At 35.6% G+C, this 13,978-nt stretch overlaps 4 protein-coding genes and 1 pseudogene across 5 annotated transcripts in view; all 5 read left to right on the top strand.

Annotated features, from left to right (window-relative positions):
• On the top strand, window positions 527–2,861 carry LOC105170092 (protein SPA, chloroplastic). The gene is made up of 4 exons (XM_011090700.2): window positions 527–957; window positions 1,428–1,464; window positions 2,306–2,389; window positions 2,679–2,861. Exons 1-4 carry the CDS (start codon window positions 604–606, stop codon window positions 2,729–2,731), a joined length of 528 nt encoding a protein of 175 aa, XP_011089002.1. The 5' UTR covers window positions 527–603; the 3' UTR covers window positions 2,732–2,861.
• Window positions 3,680–5,883, top strand: LOC105170242 (annotated as a pseudogene).
• Window positions 7,751–9,173, top strand: LOC105170091 (probable carboxylesterase 15). The gene is made up of 2 exons (XM_011090698.2): window positions 7,751–8,560; window positions 8,656–9,173. Exons 1-2 carry the CDS (start codon window positions 7,863–7,865, stop codon window positions 8,960–8,962), a joined length of 1,005 nt encoding a protein of 334 aa, XP_011089000.1. The 5' UTR covers window positions 7,751–7,862; the 3' UTR covers window positions 8,963–9,173.
• Window positions 10,482–10,967, top strand: LOC105170241. Its single transcript, XM_011090912.1, has one exon. It carries the CDS (start codon window positions 10,482–10,484, stop codon window positions 10,965–10,967), a length of 486 nt encoding a protein of 161 aa, XP_011089214.1.
• Window positions 12,296–13,978, top strand: part of LOC105170090 (E3 ubiquitin-protein ligase RHF2A-like) — a 4,363-nt gene continuing 2,680 nt past the window's right edge. The window contains exons 1-3 of one of the 2 annotated variants that reach the window (XM_020696814.1): window positions 12,296–12,753; window positions 13,633–13,788; window positions 13,868–13,914. In XM_020696814.1, the coding sequence (XP_020552473.1) occupies window positions 13,657–13,788; window positions 13,868–13,914 (179 nt within the window). In that variant the 5' untranslated portion in view covers window positions 12,296–12,753; window positions 13,633–13,656. The remainder of the gene's footprint in view (window positions 12,754–13,632; window positions 13,789–13,867; window positions 13,915–13,978) is intronic. The other variant, XM_011090697.2, reaches the window with a different exon arrangement.

Below are 13,978 nucleotides of genomic sequence, written 5' to 3'. Positions count from 1 at the left end.
AATTATTTCTTTGTCTTTGCTATTATATATGGATTGCATAATAAAAAATATACCTTATTTTTCACTCACATTTGTGTATCTGAAAAAAAAAAAGGTTTTAAAGTAATGATACGTACCAAATGAATAAGGTGCAACCTATCCTTCTAATCTTAAAAAACTCATGAATACATGTTTTTAATTTTTTTATTTTATGGCTTGATCATCGATTTGATTCTAATTTTAATTATTATTAATAAAATTTTAATTTAATTGAATATTTTATATATGTGTATTATAAAACGATAGTAATCGAGTATAATATTTAATCTAGTAAATATTGAACTAGACTTATTAATATGTTGATGGAGTTACATTAACCAAATTAAAATATATCTTATTTATTTTATGATAATTAGTTATTTTAATTGTGATAGTGAAAATGAGTTTATCCCCACCTGCCATTTTATTCGTAAGAGAAGAAAAAATAAAGATTATGTGGCAATTATTTAATTTAGATAAAAACAACACAGAAATAAAATAAAATAAAATGAAAAAGAAATAGCAGAGACGAGACAGCGCAGCCGAGCTCCACATATTACAATCTCCATATCTCCTCCGTGCTTCATGGCGGCACCACCACCACCACAACCACCGCCACCTCTCTCTCACGCCTCGACCCCGTCTTCTTCTTCTTCTTCGCATTCCGTTCCTTCATCTCTTTTCTTTTGTAGTCTTCCCAATAATCTCTCTATAAATTCAGAAATCCCCTTCCGGTCAGCTTCATCATCATCGTCATCATTAACCATTTCTTGTTATTCTTCCCAATCACTCAGCCAAATTCCCTACCAGCCCACAATCCCTAACCACCCCATTTTGCTATTCACAGGAATTGACTCTCCCACGGTGGACACTCAGACTTTCCTGGTCACTGTCAGTGTATTAGTTGCTATTGCTCTTTCTCTATTTCTTGGCCTCAAGGTAACAAACTCTTGAGTAATTCGCCCTGTTGGTAATGGATGTTAATACACTGAAATATGATTTATTGTATTGTTTATGTTTGTTATTCTTCTGTAGAAATGTTTTATTCACTTTCCTCTAAGAAATCATGTTTAGGAATGCATGTCTTAAATGCAATATGAATTGTTTGAATCATTTATGTTTGTTGTTGTTCTAAGTTCTGCTTTGTATTTGTTTGTAGAAATGTTTTATCCGCTTTCCTGTTAGAAGAAATATTTGTGCAAGTCTTGAACAATTATGTGAAATGTTCTCTGATTCTCTGTAACTGATGAATAGTCAATAAATAGTGAGTACAAGAAAATGATCCATGGATTGGTTGGAAGTGTGATATGTTTGACACAGTCTTGGACCTGCAGCCTAAAACTATTATGTAAGAAAATCAGGTTTGTGGTTCTTGCATTGTAAGATTTTTGCATTATTCATGTTTGCAGGGAGATCCTGTACCATGTGAGAGGTGTGCTGGGAACGGTACTCCACTCATCTCTTTTCGTAGGATTGTTTTTTACTTTGCAATGCAGTTGTAATATGAACCTATCAAGACAACTTATAAGGAAGACATGGATGTGAATATCATTTTCATGCTGCAAATAGCAAAACTAACTGGAATTCTGTTGAAACCATAAAATGAAAGAAACTCGTGAATGTAAAATGGCTGTGAATGTGAAGTCTGCTGGTTTGAAATCTTTCACAAGAGGTTTCTGGATGTAGGATATCTTAGTTTCTGTTCTTATTCTTCTTACATATCACGCATGAATGTATTGGAAAAATGTTCAAGAAATGGCAATCTCTACACAAGGGAGTTTAACAGTAGTAGTTCTAATCGGCGTTTAAGGATAATTATACTGGTAACTATGAGGTTTGAGTATATTACAAAAAACTCTCTTGACTTTGGAAAGTTACTCTAATGCCCCTTCAGTCATGTATTACAATACAGATTCCATCTTACCATTGAGAAAGTTGTAATACAAAACATGATGAAAAAATGCATTGTAGTGTTTTCTCTTGTCTGCTTGTTATTCAGCCACCTGTCTGCACGATCCTTTAGCCGTAATCTTTCCATAAGATTTTGAGGTCTGCTAACACAGCATTTAAGTCACTACAATGTGAGATTGAATCAAAGCTTCTTTCAGTTGTGACTTTGATTCATGTTAATCGTTCTGCAGTATTGTAAGATGTCCTGACAACATTTGAGCAACATTTGGAGCTTCAATTGCTATGATAATTTACCTTTAGTTAAACTGCTGACTATATCTTGTGTAAAGGCAGATTTTGATGTTTGTTTTTGTGGAATCGTTATGCCAATGAACAGGTGGAACCAAATGCGTATTCTGCAATGACGGTAAGATGAAGGCTGAAACAGGGCTAGTAGATTGCAAAGTCTGCAAGGGTGCAGGTATAGTTTCTAATTCAAAGACAATCATTTGGACTTGATGATCACTCGTTCACCGTTCAAGTAATCATAGAACACAAATTATTCTTTTGCGTGTGTTTCTGTCAAATATTATATTATGTGGTCTCAGAGTGGACGACCAGCCTTTTTCCTTCTTGTCATATACTAGGTTTATTCCTGAACTCTATGTGTACGAATACAACCGATGCTTTGAATCCTTACATTGTGTTGCATCACACAGATAGACATTCGTGTAATGATTTTGTGATTTTTTGTCAAAATTATTTGGCAGGACTGATACTCTGCAAGAATTGCGGTGGCTCTGGATATTCGAAACGTTTGTAAGCCATAGCTAGACTCACAAGAGTTGGTTGTTTCCTTGGTTTACTATTAATATCTTAGATGGTTTATCTTTTCTTGATTCATTTGTTTTAAATCTATTTATTATTTCCAATTATTTTTCTTAGAGATAGCATTTGCATGGTTATGCTTCATTTTTCTTGACGTAATCCTAAAATAATTATTCATTAATCTTATGGTAATTCATGTCGTTTAATTTAATTTAATTATTGTTATCACCATCACATGCTAATTCATTTAGTTTCTAACGTTGGGTACTATATTAATTAGATTTGATCCTTAAATGAAATGTGTTTACTATGTAATTCAAAATAATATTTTTAAATAATTAGTATTTTTGGCACTCTCTTAAATATTTAATGAATTGATCATTTAACAATATACTTTACAAAAAAAGTTGTTTCATGATTTTTTAAAATCAAATAACATGTAATTTGAAATTATCGATCCAAAAGTAACTTGAAAGTCACTGACATAGGACTTGATACTTGATGTTAAAAGTTAAACGAATTGACAATTATGATAACTGTTTAACATAATAAAAAAAATAATTTGAATCATTTTATGAAGTGTTGGACAATTGAATTTGGCTAAACAAACTTGACATATTGATAAGTAGCATGAGAGCATTCCTGTCCTACAGTCAAAATAAGTATGAGATAAGCCGTTGACACCGATCATTACAAGAACATTTATGTGAGCAGTCACGAAAATAAGTTTATCGACACTTGCAACATTATTGAAGTTATCATTTTTAAAAACATGATCATAATCCTAATCCTATATATGTTCCCCTCCAGTTTTATGTTCTTCCATCAACTACACAAAAATAAATTATTATTTAAATATTAACATGTGTACTAAATAATTGATACCACATAAATATGAAAATTAGTTTTTACAATAAGAATAAAGACAAAGCAAATAAACTTTTTATTAGTTTTTAATTAATCGACTCTGTTTTCACAATCAATTCCGTTTCGTTTTTCTCATTAATGCAACAGTTTCCTGCCCAATTGAAAGTTGGAAACACACACACACACTCAAACTCAAATGTCTAACACAATAGGTGGGTCTACCACCGCTGGCTCCGCCCCTCCTCCGCCGCACGAAGTGGAGGTACTCGGCTGCGTTCTTCGAGTTTACAGCGACGGCTCTATCTGGCCCTCTGACAAGCCCGGCATTGAAGTTCCTGTCGACGATGACGGCTCAGTATTATGGAAAGATGTTCTCTTCATGCCACGCATAATCTCCACCTCCGACTTTACAAGCCGGCTTCGCCTCCCACCTCCACCAAACTCCCAATTTTCTACTACATCCACGGCGGCGGCTTCTGCATCTGTTCCAGGACGTGGCCGTACTTCCACAACTACTGTTTGAAGCTGTGCTCCGAGCTGCAAGCCGTGATCATCTCCCCCGACTATAGGCTGGCTCCGGAGAGCCGACTTCCGGCGGGGATCGAGGATGGATACGCGGCAATGAAGTGGCTTCAAGCCCAAGTCGTCGCGAGGAGCCGGATACATGGCTCACCGACGTGGTTGACTTCAGCCGCGTCTTTATTTGTGGTGACTCCTCTGGTGGGAACATTGCCCATAACTTGGCGGCTCGTCTTGGGGCCGGTTCCGGCGAGCTGGCTCCGCTTCGAGTGAGGGGGTATGTGTATTTGGCTCCCTTCTTCGGTGGGTCTGTGAGGACCAGGTCTGAGGCCGAGGGACCAAAGGAAGCTCCCCTAACTCTTGAGCTCGTTGACAGGTTTGCTTAAATGTCTTTCGTGTCCCTTAAAATAGTTATGTTTAGTATTCTAATATTTATTTTTATCTAATAAATTAATTATTTCGTCAATTAAAATTCATCTAATTTGTTGATATTAACAAAAAAAAGTTGAATGAAAATTTATATTTATCTTGGCTCAATTTATTACTAACCTATTATAAATCGGATAAATTTTTTCTTACCAAACTATTCTTATACATTTTCACATAATAATGAATGTGACTTGTGAGGGAACATATTTTCACCTTTAGGAGTGTATTTTGAATAGTAAATATTTATTTGACCTGCAATAAATGAGTAGGTAAATATGAATTTTCATTCAATTCTTTTTGTTAATTTCAGTAAATTCGATAAATTTTGACTAATTTGTTCATAAACAAACACTATGAGTATTAGATATAATTTTTTAAATTATAAAGAATTAATGTGTAATTACATCAATTTCATTAAAAAGAAAGACAATGTAATTATCCCTTATTGAAAATCATAGAGGGATAATTATACTTCTTTCTCTTGAAGTTTGGTGTAATTATACATACACCCCATGTAGTTTAGAAATTACATCTAGCACCCTTAAAATTTGGTTCCGTCTAACAAATAAGTCCATTCATTAGTCAAAATTCACTAAATTTATTGATATTTTACACGAAAAAAAAAAAACTTAATGAAAATTTACTCATTGCTGGTCAAACAGATTTTTTTTAACTAAATTGTCCTTATAATAGTAAAGATATACCTTTTCAAATGGATTAACGTGTGAATACGTATGAGTGTAATTTGATCATAAAAAATGTTATATGACCTACGATAAATCAATAATAATTCATCGTGGTTAATATAATTTTTTTTATTAACATCAGCAAATTCTGTGAATTTTGATTAATGAAAAAACTCATTTATTAAATGGAAGCAAATTTCATGGGTGGTATATATAATTCTTTAAATTATAAAAAATTTATATGTAATTACATTAAATCTCAGAAAAAGAAAGTGTAATTATCACATTAATAGATTCATCTTTGTATCTTTATGCGAAATGGGATGGGCAGGTTTTGGAGGCTGTCCATACCCGTGGGAGAAACCACGGACCATCCACTAGTGAACCCATTTGGACCCAACAGCCCAAATCTTGAAAAAATGGGTCTCGACTCGATTCTGGTGATGGTTGGTGGATCCGACCTACTCAAAGATAGAGCAGGTGAGTACGCAGAGAAGCTGAAGTGGGGAAGAAGGTTGAGTATGTGGAGTTTGAAGGTCCGCAGCATGACTTCTTCACTATCAACCAAACAAGTAATGCTATTGATCAAGAAATTTATAGCGGCATATTCCTTTTGAGTTTGAAATTTGTAATCATGCTATGTTGATTTCTTTTTCTACACTCAGAATTTATGGTTTTATGTAATATTTTTATTTAAGGATAATTACATCGTCTTTTCTTGAAGTTTGGTATAATTACATATAATGTATCTATAGTTTGAGAAATTACATCCAATACATCTGACGTTAGCTTTTATTTAATGGATCGATCCATCCGTTAATCAAAATTTATAAAATTTATTGATATTAGCAAAAAAAAAATTAAATGAAAATAGGTCAAATAATTTTTTTTGGACCAAACTATCTTCATACACGTTACATGCTAATGTATGTAACAAGATACATTTTCGTCGTTCTAAGGATAGTTTGGTCAGAAAAATATTTATTTGATTTACAATATCTATAAGTCAATTGAGGGTAGATACTCATTTTCGTTCAACTTTTTGTTAATATCAACAAATTTTGTAAATTTTACTAACATACTAAAATATTTATTGGACGAAAACAAATATCACGAACATTAGGTTAGAATTATGATCCCATTTGACACCAAGAATTTTAAATTTTTGAAATGGCAGTATTAGAGAGAGAGAGAGCTTAACTCAAATGCTATATCATGGAAACATGTGCATAGCTATAAGAAAGTGAGGTCAAGATATTTACATGTGGAGGACTCTATCTGAAAAAAGGTAAAGGTATCCAAACATGTGAAAAAATTGAATCCAATGAGAAATAACCTATCAAGGTGGCAAAAGCAATGAAGCAAGACAACATACATGCTCAAAGATAACTAAAATCAAGCGTAGCTCTCATGAGCTCGTCTATTATCTGAAAGATTATTTCATCGAGATTGAGCACCTCCCTCGAAGTTGTGTTATTATTGAGAAAGATGAGTTGAGCTCCAAAGGGGTCACGTAACTCTCACGAGTTCGCACTATTAGATGAAAAAGATTATTTTTATAGAGGTTACGCACCTTCCATGAGATCGTATTATTATTTGAAAAAAATTAGTTGAAAAATCTTAAAAAAATTATCTATATGGATGCTGCACACCTCCGATGAGATCGTGGTATTATCCGAAAAAGATATTCTCATGGAGGTTGTGCACTTTCCACGAGCTCGTGTTATTGTATGACAAAAGACTAGTTAAAAAATCTGAAAAAAAAAAATATTATCTTTAGGGACGTCGCATTATTATTTGAAAAAGATAAAAAATCTCAAAAAAGATTATTTTCATGAAGATTGCATACCTTCCATGACGTATATTATTATCTGAAAAAGATTTTTATCGAGATAACATATTTTCCACGAGGTAGCGTTATTATCTAAAAAAGATGAGTTGAGCTTCAATGGGGTTGTGTAGCTCTCACGAGGTCACGCACCTCCCACGACAGTGCGTCACATTGAACAAACGTTGTTGAACTCGGGGGTTGAAAGATAAAAATAATTATCACAGGTTTTAATTACTTTTTATTCGATTCGAAATCCAACATTAAATGATGCGTTTGAATTTGATTCGTTATTTTAATAAATTTACATTAAATTTAAACTTTCTTTTCATAAATTTTCAAATTCTATTCTAGTTCAATTTGATTATTAAAATAATAATAAAATATATTTTGAAATAATACTCGATTTCGAATAATACTCAACTTCAACTCAATTAATACTCGCTCGAGCTCGAGTCAACTCCAACACAATTAAAACTCGCTCTAACTTAATTTAATTATTAATTAAATCAAATTTATTTTATTCAATAATTATTGAAACAAACTCGACCAATTATATATTCAACTCGTTTACTAGCCGACCTAAATGGTATAATATTTGCTTTTAAAAAGTATTTTTTAAAATAGCATTTAGCACAAAAACATACTAATTAAGAACAAAGACAAGAATACAAACAAAGCTGCCGATACCAATCACCTTTTTAGTGGACTCTATCTTCGTCATCAGTTCCTTTTCGTTTCTCTTATTAATGCAACAATTTCCTGCCAAATAGACACACACACACACACAAACCCAAATGTCTACTACAATTGGTGAGGCAACCACCGGTGGCGCTGCCCCTCCGCCGATCGAGGTGGAGGAGTGCCGCGGTGTTCTTCGAATTTACAGCGACGGCTCCATCTGGCGCTCTAACAAATCCAGCTTTGAAGTTCCTGTCAACGATGACGGCTCAGTACTATGGAAAGATGTTCTCTTCGACGCCACGCATAACCTCCACCTCCGGCTATACAAGCCGGCTTCGCCTCCCACCTCCACTAAACTCCCCATCTTCTACTACATCCACGGCGGCGGTTTCTGCATCGGCTCCAGGGCGTGGCCCAACTGCCAAAACTACTGTTTCAAGCTGTGCTCCGAGCTCCAAGCTGTGATCATCTCCCCCGATTATCGGCTGGCACCCGAGAACCGACTTCCAGCAGCGATCGAGGATGGGTACGCGTCCCTGAAGTGGCTCCAAGACCAAGCCCTGGCGGAGGAGCCGGATACATGGCTCACCGACGTGGTTGACTTTAGCCATGTCTTCATTTCTGGAGACTCCGCTGGCGGGAACATTGCCCATAACTTGGCGGTCAGGCTAGGGGCCGGTTCCGGTGAGCTGGCTCCGGTTCGAGTGAGGGGTTATGTGTATTTGGCTCCTTTCTTTGGCGGGACGGCGAGGACCGGGTCTGAAGCTGAGGGGCCAAAGGAAGCTTTCCTGAATCTTGAGCTCATTGACAGGTTTGAATTTTGAAATGACATTGTTGTCCTATACATTTTGTTTATTCGATATCCTCTGAACATCAAATTATTGGAGCTTTATTGGAAATGGGCAGGTTTTGGAGGCTATCCATACCCGTGGGAGAAACGACGGATCACCCACTAGTGAACCCATTTGGGCCCAACAGCCCGAATCTTGAGAAAATGGATCTTGACCCGATTCTGGTGGTGGTTGGTGGATCCGACCTGCTCAAAGACAGAGCAGTAGAGTACGCAGAGAAGCTGAAGAAGTGGGGAAAGAAGGTTGAGTATGCGGAGTTTGAGGAGCAGCAGCATGGCTTCTTCACCATCAATCCCAATTCTCAACCTTCCAAAGAATTAATGCTACTCATCAAGAAATTTATAGCCCAAAATTCCGTCTGAGTTGGTAATTTGTGAGCTTGTTTCTCGATTTCTCTTCTGCATTCAGAATTTGTGATTTCAAATAATATTTTGTTATTAAGACAATATTATAGTACGTGTGAATGATGGGATGAGGCGATCAAAAAGTGTTGTGGCCTAGTAGTCCAACGTTGCTATGTGGATTTGAATGTTTATTAATGATAATATGTCTGTATGTTTTATTTCTGTTCAATGAATTAAATCTTGATTTTTTATCGCCAAATAATATATTTTAGCTTGAAATTGATTCCAACTCTCTTCTATTATATCTTTTTCTTTTTGGATACAAATAGAGAAGAAAATAGTAGTTTTTGGAGGATTAATATCATATGTTTAGGAATATAAATTGAGTAAATAAATATATAGAAAGAAATATTTGGTCAATGGTGAAAAAGTAGGCCGTCTCTGAGTTATTAGTTCTAGTCGTGTCATTTCTCACTTACTTTTGAAGTTGGTTGTCACTGACAATGAAAATTAACCCTTTTCTCTCCTACACTTAATACCTCTCCTTTTCTTTTATTTTTCTCTTATATATATTTTTATTTGAAGTGACGTAATGTTTTCAAAAATTACATACTACTTTTTGCCTTTTTATTCTCAACATCTTCTTGCTAATAAATCACCATTTTAACTAGACACAATCATACATACACAAATCACCATTGATTGTATCGGAACCAAGGCAAACAAAGAACACCGTTTTAATTCTGATATTGAAAATATATATTCCAAAAATAGTCTAATCAATATCCTTGAGATGATATATCCAGAAAAAATATATATATAGTGGATAAAGACCGAATTTCTGTTATTTATCAAAAAGTAGGTGGAAATTTGTTTTTATTGTGAAATCGTGAAAATGAACAAGAGATTGGACAAATTGTGGTGGAAAATGGTTAGTAATAATAAAAGCATTTATTTTTGATGTGGTGCGTGTGGAATTTTCTTGTATTCTAAACCACTCATTTAATTTCTACGTGACCTCTCAAAATATATTATACATACCGTATTTTTGATTTAATTTCATTATTAGCTAACAAAAGTTAAATAATTTAAAATATTGGCGTAATCATAATTAAATGACATGAGATACACAAGTAAATAAAAATTTATAAAAGGGCAAATTAGGAATCATATAATTTTAAGTAATGTTTTTCTAGAGAAAAAAATTACAAATAAATACCATTCATTTATAGGTATATTTTTGGCATAATCTAATAGTATGTTGTACGTGTCTAGATAATTTTAATTTATGCAAATAATATTTATTTATAAGAGCAATTTGGAGCCCAAAATATCACGTGAAGTCATTTTGGCCTGAAATTAGTCTCCGTAATCCCACTGTTTTCGGCCTTCCGCATTCCGTTTCAAATCTCTATCTCGGAGTCGGTTTCTCAAATTCAATTCCAAAAGATACGATCAGGGCTTTCAGGCTTTGCTCTTCCTTTGCCTTCTCTCTTCGGATAAGCCATTAGGAACTGTTAGCAATCGGCGGCCTCTGATGTCGGGGAAGATCGCCTTGGAGTCGCCGGGTTCCACCGTCACGCGGAGGCGGCTGCTGACTACGGATTTGACGTCATCGACGGTCAAGGACCACCCTGTAGATGCTAAAGACGGCGGAGGTAGCCGCCGGGGAAGCAGGATTGGGGAAGCGGCGGGAGGGTGCGCGGCGGTGTGCTGCTGCTGTCCATGCGCAATGATGAACATCTTAATCCTCGCCGTGTACCGCCTCCCGAGGGGGCTGTGGAGGAAGAAGAAGAGAAAGAGGCTACTGAGGAAGAAGCGCAAAAGCTCGTCGGAGGAGATGGAGAATCAGCGGAAAACGAATTCCTCGGGAGGTGGTGGTAAGGAGGAACGGGAGTCGTCAACGGATGATGAGGAGTTGAGGGGCGAAAACGACGTCGTTGACTGGGACAATGAGATGTGGGGTCGGTTCAATGGGGCTGGGTTTTGGAGGAGCGCTTCTCGAAGAAAGGATGATGAATGAGATTGATCGATCTTGGGCTGCTCTTTTCTTGGGTACAGAAATTGTTTTTACACGTTTTTAGGGTCTTAAGATTGATATCTTGAAATCGACATATAATTGCTTAAATTTGAAGGCCTAAAGTTTTGTGAAAAATCAACGCTTGCGAATTGGTATTAACGAACTAGAGCATTTTGGCTCTTGTTCTTGCATTTGATCATGAAGTATGAAAAATGCAAGATTTGTTCATGCGTATTTCAAATTTGCCTGCAAATTCTACTCAAATTAGTGCTACAGTCCTCTTCCAAGCACGAGAAATCTATAGACGATTAGGGCTGAAGGAATTGTCTAAAGGGGTTCACCTGAATGGAAACATGCTTAAATTAATCACAAACATCTTTTACTCTAAAAATAATCTATATGCTTTTTGTGAAAACGTATTTGATTAGGGTTGATTAACATTTATAGTTGAGAAATAAGTTTTCCTTGTTAAATCCTACCTCCACTTGACGAAACATCAAAGTTTTTCTTCCAAACTCCTAACTCTTAAATTTTACCAAACACAACGTGTCACCCAATAGATTTCATCTCAATCAAACTCAAATTCAAATAACACCAAAATCTTCAGGGTAAATGCAGCCCAACACAATAATAAAATCACCAGTCTAAACCTCAAGTTGGCCCATAAGAGCAAGGTCCAATTTGGATAAAATAAGCATAACTTTATTTATTTTTTTAAAAAAAATCATATTAATTTGGTTCAAATTTCGCAACTCCTCATGCTCGTATCAATTACTCTTATTCAACTTCATTTTCAACAAGTATATCACTAGAATCTTCTCCATTACCATATGAAATATAAACAAGCAAGCTATATGGAAACCACATACCAATCATCCAAGTTTGATGACGTAGCACACATAAGATTTTAGGGGGGTTGGGTGGGTTGGGGTGGGTTCTTAATCCTTTTATTCTTGTTAGTTGCTAGAAAGAATGATAACAAATACAAAGCATGCAGCTAATAAACAACCTAAAATTCTTAAATGACAACAAATACAAAGCATGCACCTAATAAGCAACCTAAAATTAGTTGGTCTACGTTTTTAGTTCATAAGATAAGAGTTTTAATGTATTCTCAAAAGGGATATATAATAGAAAGAAATAAATTATACTTCCAAAAGTTTTGAGGAGGCAAAATATATATTTATTCTTGATAGTTGTATTCTATAGGTTGAATGTGTGGCACGTAACATAATTGAAAGGGGCAAAAATGATATTATTTTGGTAGCAAATGGTGTGGAGTGGTTAAGCAAACAATAAGAGTTGATAAAGAAGATGAGCATCTCAGGCATGAAACGTGTCAGCGCTGTGTAGTTAGTGGAAGACCAAGCAATAGCTGATGAGTTTAGTTCAGCTGCTTTGCTTTCCCCCTCCAAAGCTGCGGCTCTGTGTCAGTTGTGTGTGTACTCAGACAGACAGGACGAGTCCTCTCCTCACCGCCAAAAAAGCTAAAGGAAAAGAGGGAACACTAAAAAGGGTAAAGAAGAAATAATTCTATTCTCTTCTCCAAAAACAACAAAAAGAAAAGGACTCCATAAGACCTCCTCCTCCCATTCTTCTTGTTCTTCTTTCTTTTCTCAAATTCTCTCTTCAAAAAACTGTAGTTTAATCAATCTCCTGCCCTCTTATTCTCTCCCTCTCTCGGTATATAACATCTCTTTTCTTCGAGCGGCTGTGAGCTTTGATCTGCTGTTAGATTGGCATACTTCTTCTTGATTAACGCCCAAAAGAAGAGTCTTTTTTCTTTGAGGTAATTTCTATTTGTGCATTTGATCGTGTAAATTCGATGGGCTCTTGTTTTTTGTTTCTGTTTCTGATTGTTTTGTGTAATTATCTCCCTTTTTATGGATTCATGTCTGTGCACCCAGTATTTCGACGGTAAAAGGCAAGTCTTTGTGGGTTTTTATGTAGTTTTATTTTTGTTGTTGGATGATTAGAAGCTTTGAATAGGAAACAGAATCGGGATTCTTGAAAATTTCCTACTTTTTTCAATGGATTTCTTGAGAAAAGCTAATTTGGGAGCCTCCTCTCCTTATTACAAAGTCTGTCTGGTTGTTTTTCTCCATTGCTTGTTTGAGCAGTGCTTGAACTACTACCAAAGGTTTATCTAATTTTTTCGCATGAAGGTTGTGATTGAGATTTATCTAATTTCTCTCTCGGATGTTGGTAGTGTATGAGTGAGTTGCTAAGATAATGCTGTATTAATCTTCTCTTCTATATAAACTATGGAGGAAATTGTTTGTGGCCTGTGTTTGTGGAAGATCTGTAACTAGATGCTTACGCCTGCATACACGTCTCCAATTTTCACAATGTTCCCTGATAAACAAGATATTTCTACATACCAGTTCTTGGGGTAAATACATGTACTTGATTTATTCAGTCTGATGCAATTGAGAATTTTTATATAGTTTGATGCTCTGGTTCTCTTCTGGATGCCCTTTTTGTTTTCAATAATTTGGTATCATTCTTGGGCTATAGTTTTGGTTTTGGCTATTGGATTTCCACGTTTTGGTGTTTATTTTCCAGCTAAATAGTACAGTGCAATGTGGCTGAGCTCTGTTTACATGTGGTTGTGCCAAAACTTAAATGCTAGAATTTTTATGTGAATATTTTTTCCTTATTCTTTCAGACTAGATTTTAGCCTTTGTGATAGATGGAAGAGGGAAAGGTGTCTGGGAACAGTTTGACATCTGCTGCAGCTTTTGTGGAAGGAGGAATTCAAGATGCATGTGATGATGCTTGCAGTATATGTCTTGAAGCTTTTTGTGATAGTGATCCTTCCACAGTATGTAAATGGGTTACTATTTGGGTCATTTTGGATTGAGATTGCCTTATTATCACCTGATCTAAATTATCCATTGCAGGTGACTAGTTGCAAGCATGAGTTTCACCTTCAGTGCATTCTTGAGTGGTACAGACGATTCCCCCCCCCCCCCCCCCCCCTTTTTTTTTTTTTTTTTTTCGCGATCTATCTC

The sequence above is a fragment of the Sesamum indicum genome, linkage group LG9 (genome assembly GCF_000512975.1).
Source record: "Sesamum indicum cultivar Zhongzhi No. 13 linkage group LG9, S_indicum_v1.0, whole genome shotgun sequence".
Classification (NCBI taxonomy): domain Eukaryota; kingdom Viridiplantae; phylum Streptophyta; class Magnoliopsida; order Lamiales; family Pedaliaceae; genus Sesamum; species Sesamum indicum.
This window is presented reverse-complemented; position numbering and strand designations above follow the sequence as displayed.

Excerpts from the sequence above, each read along its gene's own strand:
- LOC105170092 (XM_011090700.2), top strand. The coding sequence starts at position 604 with ATGGCGGCACCACCACCACCACAACCACCGCCACCTCTCTCTCACGCC. Across the intron at positions 958-1,427 it reads CTCTATTTCTTGGCCTCAAG|GGAGATCCTGTACCATGTGA; the intron begins GTAACAAACTCT and ends TCATGTTTGCAG. Across the intron at positions 1,465-2,305 it reads TGAGAGGTGTGCTGGGAACG|GTGGAACCAAATGCGTATTC; the intron begins GTACTCCACTCA and ends GCCAATGAACAG.
- LOC105170091 (XM_011090698.2), top strand. The coding sequence starts at position 7,863 with ATGTCTACTACAATTGGTGAGGCAACCACCGGTGGCGCTGCCCCTCCG. Across the intron at positions 8,561-8,655 it reads AATCTTGAGCTCATTGACAG|GTTTTGGAGGCTATCCATAC; the intron begins GTTTGAATTTTG and ends GGAAATGGGCAG.
- LOC105170241 (XM_011090912.1), top strand. The coding sequence starts at position 10,482 with ATGTCGGGGAAGATCGCCTTGGAGTCGCCGGGTTCCACCGTCACGCGG.